Here is a 17,688-nt window from a genome sequence, read left to right on the forward strand (position 1 = left end):
TGAATGGTTTATGCCAGACCAGTCCTTTTCTGGCTGGGGAGGTAGAAGAAAAAAGACGTGTCCCTGCCCACGTGCCCTGGCAGGCTTCAGCCGACCTCTTAGCTTTGCATGGACTGGACCTACCCCTCATCGTGTCTTGTCCTTCCCAGGCTGACCAGAGCAGACTTACCTGTTTACTTGAAGAGGCATTCAGCAAGTTCTACTACACCCGGAACGGAGCCCTGACGGCAGTGACTGTGTCATCTTAGCACCCCTCGGCTCCCAGGCGGCCAGCGCGGCTTTGTTGCCTGTGACCCCTCTGTGTCTGTCCATCACTGTAGGGCATCAGCAAGACCCCAGCTGCAGTGCTTGGAAGCTCATCCTGCATGTGCCGTGGCTGGGCTCAGCGACAATCCTCCCTGCCCGCCTATTAAAGGGGACTTTGTGCATCAGTATTATTTCCAGCCCTGTTTTTGTTGGGATTTTGCCAGGTGGTGCCGGGGAGCCGGGTCCTGGCTTGGGGTGTTCTGTAGCCCCGTTCATGTGCATGGAGTTTGTTCTGTTTGAATTGTACAAAGTGTCTTTTGCACAGCACAGAAATGTTGGGTTTTTTTCTTTTTTTCTTTATTCCTTTTTTTTTTTTTTTTTTAATTTAAAGGTAAGCGGGGGGGGAGGGGAAGCCCTTAAGCCCTGCCCCCTCCCTGCCCCCCACGCTGTAGCTGCCCCCGGCAGCAGTCTCGACCCTGCTTCCCGGGCAGAGGGAGCCGGGGGGGCCGGGCACCCGCAGCCCCTGCCCGGCGCTTCGCCTGCCTCCTCTCTCCCCTCTGCCTGCACTTTGTTCACTCGTTTTGCACAGCGCTCGGCCCTGCGCTCTGTGCCGCCCCCGGCCCCTGCAGCCTCCCGGAGCCCGGCGGGGCCCGGCCCCGCTGCTCTCCGCTGCCTGGGGGCTGCCGGGGCGGGGGGAGCCGTCCCGAGGGGCTTGGGGGGGCTGAGCCCGCGGCTCCGCGGGGCTGGGCGCAGCGCCGCGCCTGCATCTCATTTCTTATCATTTCCTATTTTTAATAAACTGTTTTGTAAATACGCGAGTGCTGGCTGTTTCCGCGCCGGGGGCGGGCGGCGGGCGGGGCGGCCTTGCCCTGCCCCGGGGCGGGGCCGGCGGCGGGGCCAGCGGCGGCCATGGCCGGGGGGCGGCGGGGGCCGGGGGCTCTGGCGGAGCCGCGGCGGCTGATGCGCGCCGGGCTGGGGCTCATCGTGCTGGGCCACGGCAGCCTGGTGCTGGGCGCCATCGTGCACGGCTCGGTGCTGCGGCACGTGGCCGGCGCCAGCCGCGCCCAAACCCCCGAGTACGCCGCGAGCAACGTGGTGTCGGTGGGCTCCGGGCTGCTGGTGAGAGCGGGGGGCGCGGGGGGGGGGGGGGGCCTGCCCGGGCCGCGTGTGAGCGCCGGTCTCTCCCCACAGAGCATCGCCGCGGGCATCGTCGCCATCCTGGTGTCGCACAACCTGTCCCGGGCCGCCCTGGTGAGTGCGGGGCGGCGGCGGGGGCCGCGGCGGGGGCGGCGGAGCGGGCCCGGGGCCTCGGCGCGGCCCAGCCGCTGCCGGCAGCCGCTCCCCGGACCTTGGCCCCGGAGGCGCCTTCCGCCTCGCGCGGTGGCGGGTGTCGCCGCCTGCCCCGGCTCGGCGGCACCGGGGGGCGGGGCGCGGGCGCGGCCCGGGGGCAGAAGCGCTGCGGGCTCGGGCGGGGTGGGCCCGCATGGGGCGGGGTGGGCCCGCATGCGGCTGCTGCTGGCCGGGGCCTCGGCTCTCAGCGGCGCTGGGCCGGTGCTGGGGCTCTGGACGGCGCCGTCCGCTGGCTCCGGGCTCACGGGAGCGGCCAAGGATGCAAACGGCGCCGAAGATGCGTCGGAGTGCGGGGCCGAGCCACGCTGGCAGGGGCAAGAGACTGTATGTGCTGGCTGAGTGCCAGCACCGGGGGGTCCCAGCGCCCCATCGCTCTGCAGAGCGGGCGTGCGGCGGCGGCGTGCCTGCTGTCCTGCACAGGCGCTTGCCCCAGCTCTGCCCGGCCCCGCTCTCCCCTGCTCTCACCCGCTCTCCCCCGCTCTCACCCGCTTCCTTGCTGCCTGCAGCACTGGGCCCTGCTGTGCGTGTCCCTGCTGAGCTGCCTCCTGGCCGCAGCGTGCAGCGTGGGGCTGGCACTGGCCATCGCCCTCACCATTCACAGCCGGGGCATGCACCTCGTCGTGGGCTGCAACAGCTCTGCGCTGCCTGCCGATGCCCGTGCAGCCATAGTGACCAACGACTGTCCTTTCAACACCACGCGCATCTACGTGAGTCTGCAGGGCCACCACACCGCCCACCTTCCTTTTTGTCTCTGCTTCCTCTCCTCTTCCTTTTTCTTCCTTCTCCCCCCTCTCTCTTTCGCCCACCCTCTCTCTGCCTCTCTTCCTCCTGCTCTCCCTCCCTCTCCCTTTCTCCCCCTGCCCCTTCCCTCCCCTGTTGCCGGCACGCAGCCTCTGCTCAGCCGCACGCAGCAGGCTGGGCGCAGTGCCCCACGCTCCCTGAGGGACCTCCGACCCTCTGCTCTGCAGGACACAGCCTTGGCGCTCTGGTTCCCCGCCATGGTGCTGGCGGCTGCAGAAGCCGTGCTGTCTGGCAGGTGCTGTTTGGTGGCCTTGATCTTCCGGGGCATTGGGCCCTGTGCAGGCAGCTACGGCAAAGAGCAGGTACGCCCCATCAGTCCGGACGGGTCTCCCTGCCCCTGCCCCGCCGTTGCTGCCTTTTTGCTGCATTTTGAAGGTGCTGGGCTCTGCTGGGCCCTTGTTGCCCTACAAGCAGGCTGTGCAGCAATGGGGCGAGGGGATGTCAAGTTTGAACCTCTTCTAGCCAGCCTTGGTGACAGACTGGCACCCCTTCATCTTGGGTGGTTGCAGAGGGACCCTCCTCTTCATCCCTCTGATAGCCAAGCCTGTTCTGTCCTGGTTGTCCTGAGCGAACACCACCCCCTGCCCCAACCTGGCCCAGCCTTTCACACATCCCTGCGTCCCTCCACCTTTTTTTTTTCCTTCTTCTCTTTAGCTGGCTGGGCCGAGTACTGTGAAGGCAAGGCCACCACGTGAGAGGCAGCAGCTCCTGGGGGGGATGGCTGAGTCACCTGGAGAGGTGAGTGCAGCGCACGGGCTGTGCCTGGGGGATGAGCGGGGGGCAGACTCTGCTGTCAGAGGGCCCCTGCCCACGCCAGCCCCCGAAACATCTCTTTCCAAGCACGTGCTACAAATTCTGGCCAGAGGCGTCAGCGTACGCCTGGCCCTGCAGCGCAGTCCTGCACTCATGCGTGCTCTTTCACTCCCAGGTGGTGCTGCAGGAATGCTGCGATCCAGCGCGGTGAAGTTGTGCCTACGCTGTGCTCCTGCCCTGGGTGTAGGCATGGGTAGGGTGGGCTGCAGGGGGGAGTGGTGTGCCTCCCCCCCCGCCCAGCCCCACCACCCCACCTGGGACAAACCCTGCAGGTTCCAGACACAGGCTGCCCATGGTCACTAAGGCTTTGCCCAGCAGGTGCCACGGGCCCTGGGTCTCCCCTTCTCACCCCAAGCTACAAGGCCCTTCCCGGCCCGCCAGAGGCTCCACCGGTCTTTTACGTGCAGTGGTGGGGGCGGGCAGAGGTGCTGGGGGCTGGCCTGGGTCATGGTGGTCCTGCTGCAGAGCAGGCAGGGTCGGCCTGCTGTGCCTGTGCTCAGGCAGGCCAAGGAGCGGAAGGTGAAGAACCCCTTTGTTGTGAGCCTCTCTGGTTTCCCTAGGTAAATAAACTTTTCATTTTCACGCTGGCTGCTGTTAAGTGGCTCCCCAGGGTGGCTGCCTGCTGGGAGCTGGGCCCGCTGATGGAAGGACAGTACAGCTGGTGTGTAAGCCCATCTCCATGCTTGCCCCCCAGCACAGGGATGTAGACGGATACATGGTCCCAGTGTGGCAGCCACCCAGCAAGGCAGAGGGTGCATGTTTAGCACAGCTGCACTGAGGCTGAGACGCACGTGTACAGCGTTACGGCTCTGTGCCCTGGGAGCTACATGTGTTCTGGGCTCAGCATCCCTTGACAAACACAAGCACAGCAGGGTTGAGACACATTTATTGGTGGTGGAAGTGGAGGGTGCCGAAGAACAGGACCGAAAGTTGCCACAGTCCACCTCACTGAAAAGAGAAGCTGGTGCTCGGGAGTCCCCCACACCACTGGCTGAGGAATTTGAGCACATCTTGGCATGCAGGGCTGTGGGATGTCTGCAGAATGAGAGGAAGGGGCAGTGCTGTCACCCTCTGCCCAAGCGCACTCCCGGGAGCTGACGGAGCTGCACAGGCAGGGCTGGCAGGGCTGGGTCTGCCCCAGCTCTGTAAGTGAGGTTAATCCCCATGCAGCAGACAGGGAGGGTGCACTAAAACCACCCTGGTTTAGTACATCTCCACCCAGCTGGACAATGTTTTATTGTTGGCATGAAGGGTTGAGCACCCTGTCTCCCTGCCCCACAGGGTGCCTTTTCTGCCCTACCTCCCCCCCCCCCCCCCGGCTCACCTTGACAGCCATCAGGAACTTGTTCCATGTGTCCTTGTTGGCTTCTCGGCCTGGCCGCTTAAACTCTATCTTGTTCCTTAGCACCGGGTACCCTGGTCACACAGTGACGCCTTCAGAAACAAGCCGAGACCCACAGCAGACCCCTGCCTTGTCCACCCCATCTCTCTCTGCCATGGCCAGCTGGCTAGGGCTGCTCCCACGGGGCAGTGCAGGGGAACAACGCTGCCCCTGGCTTTTAGGAGTCAGAATGAGGAGGGGGGTGCCCACAGTGGGGGGACCAAAGGAAGATGAAGGCTGAGCTGCCCTCTGGCAAGGATGCCCCAGTGAAAATGTCAAATGATAGCACCCCGCTCCCAAACCTTGGAGCCAGAGTCCTGTTGCTGGTGGCCCACCCCTGCTCCCTCCTTCTCTGACCGACTCTTTTAAGTCCTGCACCACAGTCCCTTACTGTCTGAAGTGTGCAAGTGGGGGGACAGTACTTGCCCAAATAGACAGCTTCTGTAGAGCGGGGGCAAAGCAGAGACAGGTGCTGCATGTGCACACATGTGTCAGCGCCGGGCAGTCTCCTAGGCAGTGTTGTGTGAGACTGAGCAGTCACAAAATCATAGAAACACAGAATGGTTGAGGTTGGAAGGGACCTCTGAGGATCTGTATGGTCCAGCCGCCCTGCTCAAGCAGGGCCACCTGCAGCCAGTTGCCCAGGACCATGTCCTGATGGCTTTCAACTATCTCCAGGTATGGAGACACCACAACTTCTGTGCAACCTGTTCCAGTGCTCAGTCAGCCTCACAGTAAAAAATGGGCCCTTCCATCTCCTCCAGCAGAACTGGTCCTCGCAGCCACAGTCTCCCTAGTCTTACAGCATAGCCTGAATGCCCTCCCAGACCCACCGTGCAACATGTTCCCACTCCCCGCATGGCACCGTGTACTCCCTCATACATGTGAGCTGGCCTGACGCTTACCTGTAAGCACACAGGGCAGGGAGCGCACCCCTGTGTTTGCTGACACAAGTGAGGCTTCATAGGTGTCACGCTCATCCTGTGGCAGCACCTGCTCCAGCCGCTGGTCCATGGACATGGTGAGCACCCAGTCCCTGACTTCCTCCCGCTTCTCCTCCTGCAAGGCAGAGGCCAGTGCACCTCCCGCTACTGCATGCTGTGCCGTTGCCCTGCTGCTGCTCTGCAGCACTAGGGAGCACGCTGGGGAGAGCAGGACATGTGTGCATGCATGCATAGCTGGGGGGGGGGCTGTATGCATGCATGCACAAGCATGTGTATATTGGGGGGGGCATGAGAAGTGTGTGTATGTGCATGTGTGTACTGTGGCTGCATGTGTGTTTGCGGTGGGGCAGGGTGCAGGGCACGGGGCAGTGCTGAGGACATGTCCAGCTCCTGTAGTGCCTCCTGTCCCACCCTTGTCCCAGTCCCTCTTTGGGGAGGGCCCTGAAGAAGCGTAACTCTTCATGGGAGCTGAAGAAGGCAGATGACACTCACAGGCACGTGCTGTTGGGCTGGAAGCGGCACTTCAAAGGGAATGTCTGTGCTCTGGAAATCAGAGTGGTCCAGAGAATCCAGGTTTCCTTCTTCAATGGCCTGACAAAGGAGCAGTAGTGGAGCACTAGGCAATACCATCCTTGGAGTCGACAATACAAGCTACGTTGTGAGGATGGCATTACTGATGCCCCGTCTATTAGTGCTGTGGTGACTGGGCCCTCCTGGGAGGTGGCATTTATGGCCAGCCTCTGCAGTGTCAGAGGATGTGTGTCCCTGAAACACTGTACTACTCAAACTTGTCAGGTGGCCTCGAAGGCAAAGGTGAAATGGAGAGCTTTTTTTTCTCCCCAGCAGCTGCTGACAGCACTCAGACACTGGTACAGTAAGGTCTGTCAACTTCCTAGGGTTTGGTGTTTTCTGGTGACCAACCTGCTAGTCAAGGAAGGAGTTGACTGACATGGGGGACTGCTCAGTCTTGTATCACAGTGGCTAAGCACTGGGCCATGCCCTCCACCCCTCAGATAATTCTCCTTCCCTTGGAACAACTCAGATGAGATCATCCTGAAAGCTATAATGGGACTTCGCAGCCATGAAGACCACAGGCCTAAACTGTTAGGCCAGCTTGCTCTTTGCTGCAACATGCACACACAGTGGCATTGGCACACACAGGGTGCCGTGGTCAGGGCTGCTCAGGTGCCCTGCACGGCAAGGCCTTCCACGGTTAGTGTTAGGGTACTCAGTGCATGCACACACTGAGCAGCGTTCAGGGTTCTCCATCAGCACCAGCTCAAACGTGCTGCCACATTCAAACCTCCGGAGCACCCTGGCCAGGCTGAGGGTCTGTTTTGGCCCTACAGCCCGTTGTCACTTTGAGTATGACAGCCCTCCCTTACGCAGACTATACGCACATCTGAGAGGTCCAGGAAGCGGTTCAGGAAGATGAATGCCATGTTCTCCCAGCTGACCGCCTAGTACAGAGAGAAACCCCAAGTGAGACCAGGCAGCTTATCTTCACAGCCACAACTCTCCTGCCTGAGCGATGGCTAGGAAGGATGTGATTCAGTTTGTGCCACAACATCCCGCTTGCAGCACAAGTAATGGAGAAGGCGAGTGCACATCTCTGCTCACCATCCCTGAGGACTGTTTCACAGGCAATTGCTAGGACAACCAGCCCACTAGCTGATGGAGTCAAGATGGAGTCGGGCATTATTGCACAGCCAGCGTCAGACAGTGAGAACTTGTTGCTGTGCTTGCCATGTGTCACTGCATCTGGGCAGGCGGGCAGAGCCTGCACTGTCAGGAGTAAGGTAGCACTTAGGTGACCCAGAGCAAGGCAGACCCGTTAGGAGTCTTGAATCTACACTAACAGAGCTGTGCCATATACTGTGGCCTCTGGCCTACCCCCTGGGCCTGCAGTTCATGTCCCCTGGCTAGCTCAGGTCTGCCCTCCCACTACCTACTGCCAGTCCATGACAAAAGGCAGAGGCTGGCAAGGTATTTGAGGTAAGACCTCCAATGCCAGTGTCTGGCTACTGGTCTACCAGTGCAGCTAGGGGAGGATGGGGAAGATAAAAGTTGAAAATCCCCGAGTCCAGGGTCCTCTACCTGCTTAGCCGCTCTGGTGGCAGATATTTCTTACCTTGGCAGCTATCCCAGCTTCATAGAAAGCCTTGTCTGCAGGGAGGAGCTCAGTATGGCGCAGCAGGGAAACGGACAGCTTGGCAGCCACAGTGTCCTGCAGACACAGAGGACAGTAAAGCCACAACAATCAGCACAGAAAAATCAGGTTGGAAGGCATCTCATGAGATCATACTGCCCCAGACTCACAGTAGGGACTCTGCACCCACATATTCCTGACATGTTTGTCTAAGAAACAAAGGTTAAAAACTTCAGTCCTGACCCTAAGTACCCTCACTATGTGAACACACAGGAGGACTGTCACCTGAAGATGAAGTTCTGCTTTATAAACCTTGCTATTTTTTACTGGAATACCCATTATATACATATACATGTTATAGCCATACCCAAACTCCCACCGTCTGAGTCACAGAAGAGTTGAGGTTGGAAGGGATCTCTGGGGATCACCTAGTCCTCCTCCCCCTGCCTCGTTCAAAGCAGAGTCAGCTGCAGCAGGTTGTTCAGGAATATGTCTGGTCAGGTTTTGAGTATCTCAAGGGATGGAGACTTGCCAAGAAACCTGTTCTGGTGTTCTGCCACAGCCACAAGTTTTTTCTTGTATTCACTCACAAAAGAATTTTGGAGCAGGGGGTGAGGAATTCAAGGGAGATTTCACTTTCCTGCTTGCCAGATAATAGATTCTCATCACACCAAAACTGGGAAGGCCACCCTTCCTTCATGGTCCCAAACAGACAACCCAACACCTCAACATTCCACAACTGTGTGGGTCTGTACAGGTTTCTAAGACATCAGATTTGGCTCTTTCTGACTCTTTCTTTCTTTCTGTGGAGACCAGTGATGAGTGGTGTTCCTCAGGGGTTGGTATTGGCACCGGCGCTGTTTAACATCTTTGTCGGCAACATGGACAGTGGGACTGAGAGCATCCTCAGCAAGTTTGCTGATGACACCAAGCTGTGTGGTGTGGTCAACATGCTGGAGGGAAGGGATGCCATCCAGAGGGACCTTGACAGGCTTGAGGGGTGGGCCTGTGTGACCCTCATGAAGTTCAACAAGGCCAAGTGCAAGGTCCTGCACATGGATCAGGGGAATCCTAAGCACAAATACAGGCTGAGCGGAGAATGGATTGAGTGCAGCCCTGAGGAGAAGGACTTGGGGATGTTGGTTGATGAGAAGCTCAACATGACCTGGCAATATGTGCTTGCAGCCCAGAAGGCCAACCGTATCCTGTGCTACATCAAAAGAAGTGTAACCAGCAGGTCAAGGGAGGTGATTCTCCCCCTCTGTTCTGCTCTCATGAGACCACACCTGGTGTACTGCGTTCAGCTTTGGGGCCCCCAACGTAAGAAGGACATGAACCTGTTGGAGCAAGTCCAGAGGAGGGCCACAAAGATGATCCAAGGGCTGGAGCACCTCTCCTATGAAGACAGGCTGAGAGAGTTGGGGTTGTGCAGCCTGGAGAAGGGAAGGCTCTGGGGAGACCTTATAGCAGCCTTCCAGTACCTGAAGGGGGCCCACAAGAAAGCTGGAGAAGGACTTCTTACAAGGGCATGTAGTGATAGGACAAGGGGTAATGGCTTTAAAATGAAAGAGGGTAGACTTAGATTAGATACAAGGAAGAAATTCTTCACTGTGAGAGTGGTGAGGTGCTGGCACAGGTTGCCCAGAGAAGTTGTGGATGCCCCATCCCTGGAAGCGGTCAAGGCCAGGTAGGACGGGGCTTTGAGCAACCTGGTCTAGTGGAAGGTGTCCCTGTCCATGGCAGGGGGGTTAGAACTAGATGATCTTTAAGGTCCCTTCCAACCCAAACCATTCTATGATTCTGTGATGACATGTCTCTGGACCCCTAACATCTACACACACAGAGCCATGGGGAAGCCCCAGTCTCCCCTGTGACTTTTACTGGGGTCCTAGCTGTGGCAACCTTTATTTTTCACAGCCTGCTCTATCACAGCTCCAGGCCCACTGTCATACAGAGCTCTATCACAGTTCCATAATCCCATCTGGATCAAGACTTCAGCAGGGACTCTGCTGTATATCATGGCCCAGAACAAATCTCAATGCACATAAGACTCAAAAATACAGTGCCTTGTGAGGCCTGGTACCCAGGCCCATGAGCTCCTAAAGCCCCATAGAAGGCCCAGCACACAGGTCCAGTATCTGCCAAAGCCCTGTGTGATGCCAAGCACCCAGGCCCATGAGCTCCCAAAGCCCCCCGAGAGGCCCAGCACGCAGGCCCATGAGCTCCCAAAGCCCTGCACAAAGCCAAAGAGGAAGCAATGCCTCTCCTGGGAAGACCAGATTTTTGTGTGATCCCTGAATTTCTACTGGTGCCTCTGCTCTCAAAGTCACGCTGAGCATATGGATCAGCTTCCCACTGGTTGACTTCTCAGCCTCAGTGGTTGGGGGCAGGTCCTGCTAGGAGTCAGAGAAGACTATCTCCAGTTTCACCTGCTAGTGGTGGGTTCCCAGATCACTGTAGTCCCATTCTCATGCATCCATGATGTGTAAGTGATCCATGAAGTGGAATAGTGAACTATGGATAGCCCTGAGCCTGCATGTCCCCACAGGGTTCTGCACTCAGGGTGGTGACCTGGCAAAGGAACTTCAAAAACCTTACCAGCTGCTTCACGCCCTGAGCAGCGGAGCGGGTGGCATAGTAGTGAGAGATCAGCAGCATCGTTTCAAACTCTTCATGTGCTGGAGTGTTTGCCTCACTTGACTTTATTAAGTTTTCACACTGGAGAAGAGAAAAGGAGAGTAATTGAGAACATGAGAGCACAAGGTCACTCTTCATCCACTTGAGTCCAGGGAAAAGTTGGGAGAGAGAAGGATCTGAAATACCCAGGCACCTCTGGGGACTGGAAAAGAGTGCTCTGCGTCCTACAGCGTGCTGAAGGGAGGAGGCTGTGGGAGAAGGGGAGAGCCAACAGTACTGCAACAACAGACAGCACTGGGAGCAGGGGTGAGTTTGGACGGACAAAGGAGGATTTGTGGATTTTGTTTGTGCTAGAGGTTGTATTTGTGGGACAGAAACAGAAGAGGCAATCATGGGCTCTGGCTGAGTTATTTTGTGACGGGGAAGAAGGAGCAGAAGGCTCTAAGCATCTCAGGGGAGATGGGGAGGGCTCTTATTTTCCAGGCTCAGTAGTTCTGTGTTTTTCCCAGGTCCTTACCCCACCCAGGCTGCTGAATACGGGTGTAGGATGAAAAGTGGGCATGTTGTGATAGGCTCCCATGCAGCAGTGACACCGTGAGCTCTGCAAGTGCCGACGTCCAGACCCGCTTCTAGGATTTGGCCTTGAGTGCAGGGTCATCTTCTTCCCTGACCTCTCTTGCCCAGCCATGTCCACTTCACAGGATCCTGTTGTTCTACCGTGCACATTGTGGACATTTCCCCACTTCCCCTTGGTTTGTGTTCTACAAATACTGCCCATGTCACCTGGCTAGAGACTGGTTCTTCTTTCTCCCTGCTAGGAGCCACCGCGGTGTTGGAGTTTGACAGGCAGCGGTGGCCGCAGCCCACACTCACCAGGTGGAAGAGAACGTCACGCAGGTCAGCCCAGCTGGAGTAGGCCTCGGCACAATTCATGCCAGGCGCATTCACCATCTCCACAAAGAGACGCTTGTAAATGTTGAAATTCTGCAACACAAAGGAGAGAAATCTTGAGGGAGCCAGATGGGGAGTCAGCAAATGTCTGGAGCTCTCCTGCTGTCAAGCACGGGCTGAGGGACAGCAGCTCTGCACACCGGCTGCTGGAGCACGCTGCTGCAGATCGCTGCTTGCAAGGGGAGCTACAGGACAGGCAGGGAAATGGGGAAGAATGCTTCCTGTAGCCAGTGCTCTCAGAGAGGCAAACCGTTCATTTTATTCTGGACTTGGTGGTTAAGGTGTTCGAAACAAACATGAATACTCAGCTGCCCCCTACTCCTTCCCCATGGAGAATATGCCAGGAGATTGCCTTTAGTCCTCTAGCCGAGGAGCCTCTGGAATAATCCACAGCAGGGCTGAAGTGGCATGTTGAACATGTTGAACCCCTGGCAATCCCAGTTCTGGACTGGAAGCCTGACTCGTGTAGCAGATCATAGCACACTCTGGCAACTCACGCAGGGAAGTCGTGCTGCCTTCATTACCTGTGGGTTGGCAGGTGCTCCATGGTGGACATACAGGCTCAGGGCTTTGTCCCAGCTGCCCTCCCGGATGAGGTGGGTTGCATACAGAGCTACATACTTGTGCAAGACTTTATAGTTCTGGAGAAGGCACACAGAAAGCAGCAGCATGAAGTTCACGAACCGCCCACTTGTCTCTCAGTAGGGACAGTTTCAGATGCACGTACACACACCCATACACCTGAGTCCCAAAGGGCGAGACCAGCTAATCAGGCAAAGACAGACTGCACACAGCAGACCTGGTTTTTGATGTGGGCCCCACTTTCCTGACTAGCTGATGCTGTGATGATCCTTCCACACATGAAATAAAACTGTTTTTCAGCTGTTCACCACTTGTCAAAGGAATACTGCCAAATACCTAAAGGATGCAGTATCTCCACAATGTGGCACCACAGGTATCAATCGTAAACCAGTCCTTAGTCTAATGAAAGAATGAACCAAAACACTCTGTTGACTGAAGATGTTCATAATTTGCAAGGCTGCTCTAGTCAGTTATCCAAATGCTGTCAGATCTCTGGGACTGGAGGTCTCCTTGGAGCGCTGCTTATACATATGCTGATCACATAAACACTTTGCTGAGGACTGACTGTAGTCAGCCTTACAGAAATTCAACTGAGGAAAGACCTGTTTCACACAGGCTTAAATACAGTAATGAGATGAAGAACATGGTGTAAAATGTGCAATCCTGTCAAAAAAATGAGCAATGGAAACAAGTTTGTTAAGCACAAGAGAGACCAGTGCCCCAATAATATGTCTAGAACTTGAACACCCAGATGTGGATGCTGGTGAAACACTAGGCACAGGACAGTTTGGGATAAAGATTAAGTCTGGTATGTGACCTGTTTTGATAAATTTAACTTTTTTCCTGTATAATGACTGTAGAACAGCTGAGTCAGAAGTCATGAAATTCTGCACTGGTCATGGAGCAAGGTTGTGCTAACACTCTCTTAGAGGCATAAACAGACTAACATCTTGGACTAAATGTGGTAGTGTTGCGCCTGGCTGACAATAAAACTAAGTCTTAACCATTCAGTTGAGCGTGAAGTTATTCTTTATGGAAGATGATCAACACTGGTATCTCCTGATAATTAAACATCAGCACAGAAGTCTTCAAGATAACAACTACTACAACAAAGACCATTTGTATCACCAGAGAAGCCCAAATCAAAAAGAAATCAAGTTTACTATAGTAGAGCCCAAACTCAGGTTACTGGTTACTGCATTAGAAAATACAACTCGCTACCAGTGCTTGTTCAAGTTACCAGTGTTTGCCTGAATGATTAGCTGTGATGTCTCCGCTAACTGCAGCCTCCATTGCCAGGAGCTGCCCTGTTACTCGATCTGAAGCAATGCCTCACTTCAAAGAATCAACACCTGCCCTTAGTTTAGCTCCTTCATCAGTAACTATTGAATCAATAACCAATCAATAACCATTGAATACAAACAAACCCTCAAAGTAGATCGTGGTAATCTAGAGCTTTCTCCTGCTGTTACTGCATTGGAATAGCACTGTAAAACAGTTTCATTTTGCTTTTCCCCATTTTTATTACTCTGCTGAGGTAATTTGATACTTTTAGGTCAGTAAAAATGAAAAAAATGTCAAATTTGCTTTCACAACAAGGATGTCTCATTTCTGCTGACACAAGCCCTCTAAAGAACATGCAGAAAGAAGGCTTTCTTTTATAAGTCTCTTTGTTTCCATGGTACCAATTACTTCCAGCCCAAACAACTCATTTAGCTTTTTCCAGTGCTCCATTGATCACAAAATTTAAAGCCAATATGCTTCTGGGTTCTAATGCTTCCCTGCTAGGCCTGATTGGCCAAGATGGGGACAGTGGAGAGGTGTTTTCTGAGCTGCTGCAGCGACTCCCCGTGCTCCCCACAGAAATAACTCCTTTGCCCTGCCCACTCATTCCTGCTGCCCCTGCTTCAGAGAGCCAGGGCCCCATGTCTGGGTGTTGGTCTCTTCTCCCAAGGAACAAGCGATTGGACGAGAGGAAAGGGGCTCAAGCTGCGCCAGGGGAGGTTTAGGTTGGAAATTAGGAAAAATTTCTTCACGGAAAGGGTAGTCAAGCATTGGAACAGGCTGCCCAGAGAGGTGGTGGAGTCCCCATCCCTGGAAGTGTTCAAAAAACGGGCAGACGTGGCACTTGGGGACATGGTTTAGTCTAGTCTACCCTTGATTGGTTTAGTGTGGACTTGGTAGTGTAGGTTAATGGTTGGACTGGATGATCTTAAAGGTCTTTTCCAACCTAAACGATTCGATGATTCTATGTCTGTCTCCTGAGGGCTTACACAGGCACTCACCTGCTTAGCTGCAACCTCCAGGCACTTCTCCCATTGCTCTTGCTCTGCATACATATCCAAAGCAGCCATGACATCTATTCCCACCAGCTGGGGATGGAAACAACCATAAATTCACTGTGCAGGCAAGGTTTCCTACCAGCATCAAGGCAGGCATCAGCCCACCCAGGTCTTTTCTTCACATACACACAGTCCCTCCCCTTTCGTGGTATGGAAGCACAGATCCCATGTGACCCAGCTGGTATGCAGAAACCACGACTCACAGGCACATACAGACTCCTCACCTGTGAGCATATTCAGGCAAAAGCCCCATGAGAAAGGCCCTAAGGATCTGTACAGATCCTGACATCACTCACTAGCCTGTGAGACATCCCAAATACGTACCGAATCTACCTTTCCTTGGTTCTTTAAATACTCCTTGTAACGCTGGTCCACATACTCCTCTGACCTACTGGGTAGAAAGAATCTTAAGAGGCAGCAAGACTAATAGTGTCTTGCATCAGTGCAGGGGCTGAATTCAACTTTGACTACTTTGGGAAAAAGAGGTCTTACAGCTGTGCCCGGTCTTTCTGGCCTGCTGCTGGGAGCACAGGTAGAAGGGGAAAGAAAGGGTCTAGGCAGCTCTTGGCAATATGATGTGAGAGGAGAGAATGGGATCATAGGACTTTCAGAAGGAAATGCATGCACAGGATTATGCCAAGGGAAGGGGAAATAGGGATAGGGATGGGGCAAAAGGGGATAACGATTTCTATAGGATGTGCGGCAAAAGAAGAGTGTCAGGATGGTAAATGGCTTGGGAAGGGCAGCTGTGGAGAGTGTGCCCTGTTGAGCCTGGGAAGGCCACTGTGGGGAGAATCCAGGGAAGCTGGGGGCAGCGCGACAGGACAGGACAAGGGATCATCTGGGAGTGGGAGAGGGAGCAGGAAGAGTATAATCTGAGAAGTTCAGGGCATACCTGGGGTCCAACTCCTTAGCGATGCGCTTGGCTTTGCTCCATTCCTCCCCTTCAATGAAGGCATCGATAGCTTCTTGGATGAGGTCCAAGTTGAGGTAGAGTTCGGCTGCCTGCAGGGCCAGAGACAGTCCCATGGGATGAAACCCCAAAGGCACCCTGCAGCCCAGGCTGGAGCTGGTGCTGTTGGAAGTGACCAGCACACAGCAACAACAGAAAGTCTCTTCCCAAAACTTAACCCCCTTCTCTGCTTCCTGCCTCCTCCCAGGGCCTGGCTCTCTCACACTATTCCAGGACTTTATCCCTTCCCCTCCTTCCTCCTCCTCGAGGACTCTGCACTAACTCTGGATAGGGCCATCTACCCATCACCCCAGGATGTGCCTTGGCCTCCTTCCCTTGGATAGAGCTCTCCCTTCCTATGTCACTGCTTCTTCAGTAGTCTGGGGGCAGGAGCTAGCCCTCACCGCACTGTACTTCTTCATGGCCACCAGCTGAGGAGCCACAGTCCGCGTCACCTCCATGCTCTGTGACTGACCCAGGAATTTAATGGCCAACTCAGCAGCCTGTGAAGAGAAACTGTCAGCAGCGCAAGTGATAAGAGTTATTTGAGAGAGGGATGAAGCTGGGAAGAGCTCAGTCCTAGCTAAAAGACTGAGTCAGGAGCGCTTGGACTATGGGGGAAGGGGAGAAGAAATGACAGCCCACTTCAGCAATTCAGAGAAGCAAAGCCCAGCTACTGTCACACATGGGAGATCAGACAAGGACATAATCGTTGTTGAAGTTGGTACAAGGGCACAGGTACAAGTGAAAAGTATGAACAAGAACACAACCCAAAGGCTGGTGCACATGGACCAGGAGAAGAAGAAAGGGTGCTCATCTAGCCAAGGTCTAAGTCATAAAGTCCAGTTCTTCAGTGCACGGAGATAAGGGCACAATGACACCAGCATGCTGCTGGAAGTGGTGCCAGAGCAAGGATGTCAGTGCAGTGCAGGATAAGCACACAGCTCATCACGGCTCAAGAGAATGGCCATGAAGATTTTCAGCCCCTGCGGACACTGGAGCCTGCAGATCCTCTCTTGCAATTTAAGTGATTGAGGTATCTCTGGGATGCACTGCAGGTTGTGGGAGACCTCCTAGACAGCAGAGTAGATGAAGGGAATCATAGCCCCTGACTGTACCTTCAGCAAGCACTTCTCCACCAGGACACTGTTGCTGGGATCCTGCACCTTCAGATAGCAGTCCACTGCCCTGGCGTATTCCCCAGCCTGCTCCCACTCCCGCGCCTGCTCCAGCAGCCCTTCTGTTCCTCTGCAGGGAGGAATGCAGGCTGTGAGCAAGACTGGGATGCTGCCACACAGATCCTGTGGACAGTGTGTAGGGCATGGGCAGGGAGATGCACAGCAGAGGTAAGTCGGGCACCTCAGAGAGGGCTGAGCGTGTGACAAGGAATGCACATAGCCAGTGCTGAGGACAGAATTGATTAAGGACCATGGGGAGATGCACTGGTGGTACAGAAGACCTGGGAGATCTGTAAGTGGCAAGAAGACATCTGGGAGACCTTGGATGTCAAGAATAAGCCTGGAGTCTCCCAGAGCAGAGAGGAAGGATGTTAGGAAACCTATGTAGGAAGCAGTCCTCAAGAGTCCTCAAGACGGAAACAACCGTATGTCAGGGATCTGGCCAGGCGCTCTCTGTAAGGCATCAGCACAATGGCTAGGGGAAGAGCTACCCGTCTGTTCCCGGCAGCCTGACCACAGCATTCCTTACCTGAAGCCCTTCTTGGCAGCCTCCCTGCCGCACTCCTCCTGTAACTCTTCTAGCCGACTAGGCACGTATTCCTTGCAGATCCGCAGGGCCTCGCTCCACATGCCAGCCTCCTGCACCAGCACAACGGGGAGGAGAAATTTTCACCAGTTCACCAGGATCCCCCACAATACTGGTATCACATAGCACATCTAGCCTCTCATGTCATCTTGCCAGAGGACCCACTGGAAGAAACAACCACAGCAGCACCATCCAATTCTTTCCTCCCCCAAAATGGCACCTATGTCTATCTATCCACCCAGGCTACCTCAGGGGAAAGTGCTCATCCATCCTAGCTACCTCCGTGGAATGGGCGCTTACAGTCTCCAAATGCACCCATTCATGCTACCCCTGAGGACCACCCATAGCCTTCTGGCAGGATACTTCCTCCCAAAGCTGTGAGAGAGCCAAGCTATGCTGTGAAACCTCTACCAGTTCAGTCTTCTAAGAGCAGGACAGAATTAAGTTCTACTAGGAACCACCCAAGTAAATGGTTTCTCTCTGGCTACTAAGCTGACAGGGAGAGCTGGGAGACGGATTTCACTCCTCCTCCATCCAAACTGGGCTCTTGACCAGTGAGGAAGGCAATGACGTTGCTACAGACTACGCTTACCTTGTAGTACTTTATTGCCAGCTCAGGTCTCTGTGCTCGCAGGAGGAAGGCCTCTGCTTTCTGGAACTCTCTCTGCTCAAAGGCAAAACGTGCCTGTCCCACAAGCACATCAGCCACGCTGTCTGGGTCATGAGCCTCAGCTACACGCTGTGCAGCATCCCAGTTCTGGTTATGCACAAACCTA

The 17,688-nt window shown here is 55.0% G+C and overlaps 3 protein-coding genes across 8 annotated transcripts in view; 2 read left to right on the plus strand and 1 right to left on the minus strand.

The window, feature by feature from the left end:
• Positions 1-713, plus strand: part of NRBP1 (nuclear receptor binding protein 1) — a 42,341-nt gene extending 41,628 nt beyond the window's left edge. For all 5 annotated transcript variants that reach the window (XM_075707353.1, XM_075707355.1, XM_075707352.1 and 2 more), the window contains one exon: positions 150-713. In XM_075707353.1, coding sequence (XP_075563468.1) covers positions 150-248 — 99 coding nt within the window. In that variant the 3' untranslated portion in view covers positions 249-713. The remainder of the gene's footprint in view (positions 1-149) is intronic.
• A 442-nt stretch (positions 714-1,155) lies between these two features.
• KRTCAP3 (keratinocyte associated protein 3) lies at positions 1,156-3,361 on the plus strand. Its single transcript, XM_075707771.1, has 6 exons — positions 1,156-1,365; positions 1,438-1,497; positions 2,103-2,303; positions 2,565-2,699; positions 3,052-3,135; positions 3,326-3,361. The coding sequence occupies exons 1-6, from the start codon at positions 1,156-1,158 to the stop codon at positions 3,359-3,361; spliced, it is 726 nt and encodes a 241-aa protein (XP_075563886.1).
• Positions 3,362-4,155: 794 nt separating this feature from the next.
• Positions 4,156-17,688, minus strand: part of IFT172 (intraflagellar transport 172) — a 42,000-nt gene continuing 28,467 nt past the window's right edge. For both annotated transcript variants that reach the window (XM_075707653.1, XM_075707652.1), the window contains exons 33-48: positions 17,505-17,685; positions 16,856-16,965; positions 16,267-16,396; positions 15,553-15,651; positions 15,092-15,201; positions 14,521-14,584; positions 14,140-14,226; positions 11,797-11,913; positions 11,195-11,305; positions 10,283-10,402; positions 7,667-7,762; positions 6,936-6,995; positions 6,028-6,126; positions 5,497-5,650; positions 4,535-4,626; positions 4,156-4,245 (exon numbers count right to left, since the gene is read on the minus strand). In XM_075707653.1, coding sequence (XP_075563768.1) covers positions 4,156-4,245; positions 4,535-4,626; positions 5,497-5,650; positions 6,028-6,126; positions 6,936-6,995; positions 7,667-7,762; positions 10,283-10,402; positions 11,195-11,305; positions 11,797-11,913; positions 14,140-14,226; positions 14,521-14,584; positions 15,092-15,201; positions 15,553-15,651; positions 16,267-16,396; positions 16,856-16,965; positions 17,505-17,685 — 1,720 coding nt within the window. The remainder of the gene's footprint in view (positions 4,246-4,534; positions 4,627-5,496; positions 5,651-6,027; positions 6,127-6,935; positions 6,996-7,666; positions 7,763-10,282; positions 10,403-11,194; positions 11,306-11,796; positions 11,914-14,139; positions 14,227-14,520; positions 14,585-15,091; positions 15,202-15,552; positions 15,652-16,266; positions 16,397-16,855; positions 16,966-17,504; positions 17,686-17,688) is intronic.

This window comes from Pelecanus crispus, chromosome 3 (assembly GCF_030463565.1).
Source record: "Pelecanus crispus isolate bPelCri1 chromosome 3, bPelCri1.pri, whole genome shotgun sequence".
Classification (NCBI taxonomy): Eukaryota; Metazoa; Chordata; class Aves; order Pelecaniformes; family Pelecanidae; genus Pelecanus; species Pelecanus crispus.

Coding starts and splice junctions, on each gene's coding strand:
- KRTCAP3 (XM_075707771.1), top strand. CDS start 1,156: ATGGCCGGGGGGCGGCGGGGGCCGGGGGCTCTGGCGGAGCCGCGGCGG. Junction 1,366..1,437: donor CGGTGGGCTCCGGGCTGCTG/GTGAGAGCGGGG, acceptor CTCTCCCCACAG/AGCATCGCCGCGGGCATCGT. Junction 1,498..2,102: donor ACCTGTCCCGGGCCGCCCTG/GTGAGTGCGGGG, acceptor TGCTGCCTGCAG/CACTGGGCCCTGCTGTGCGT.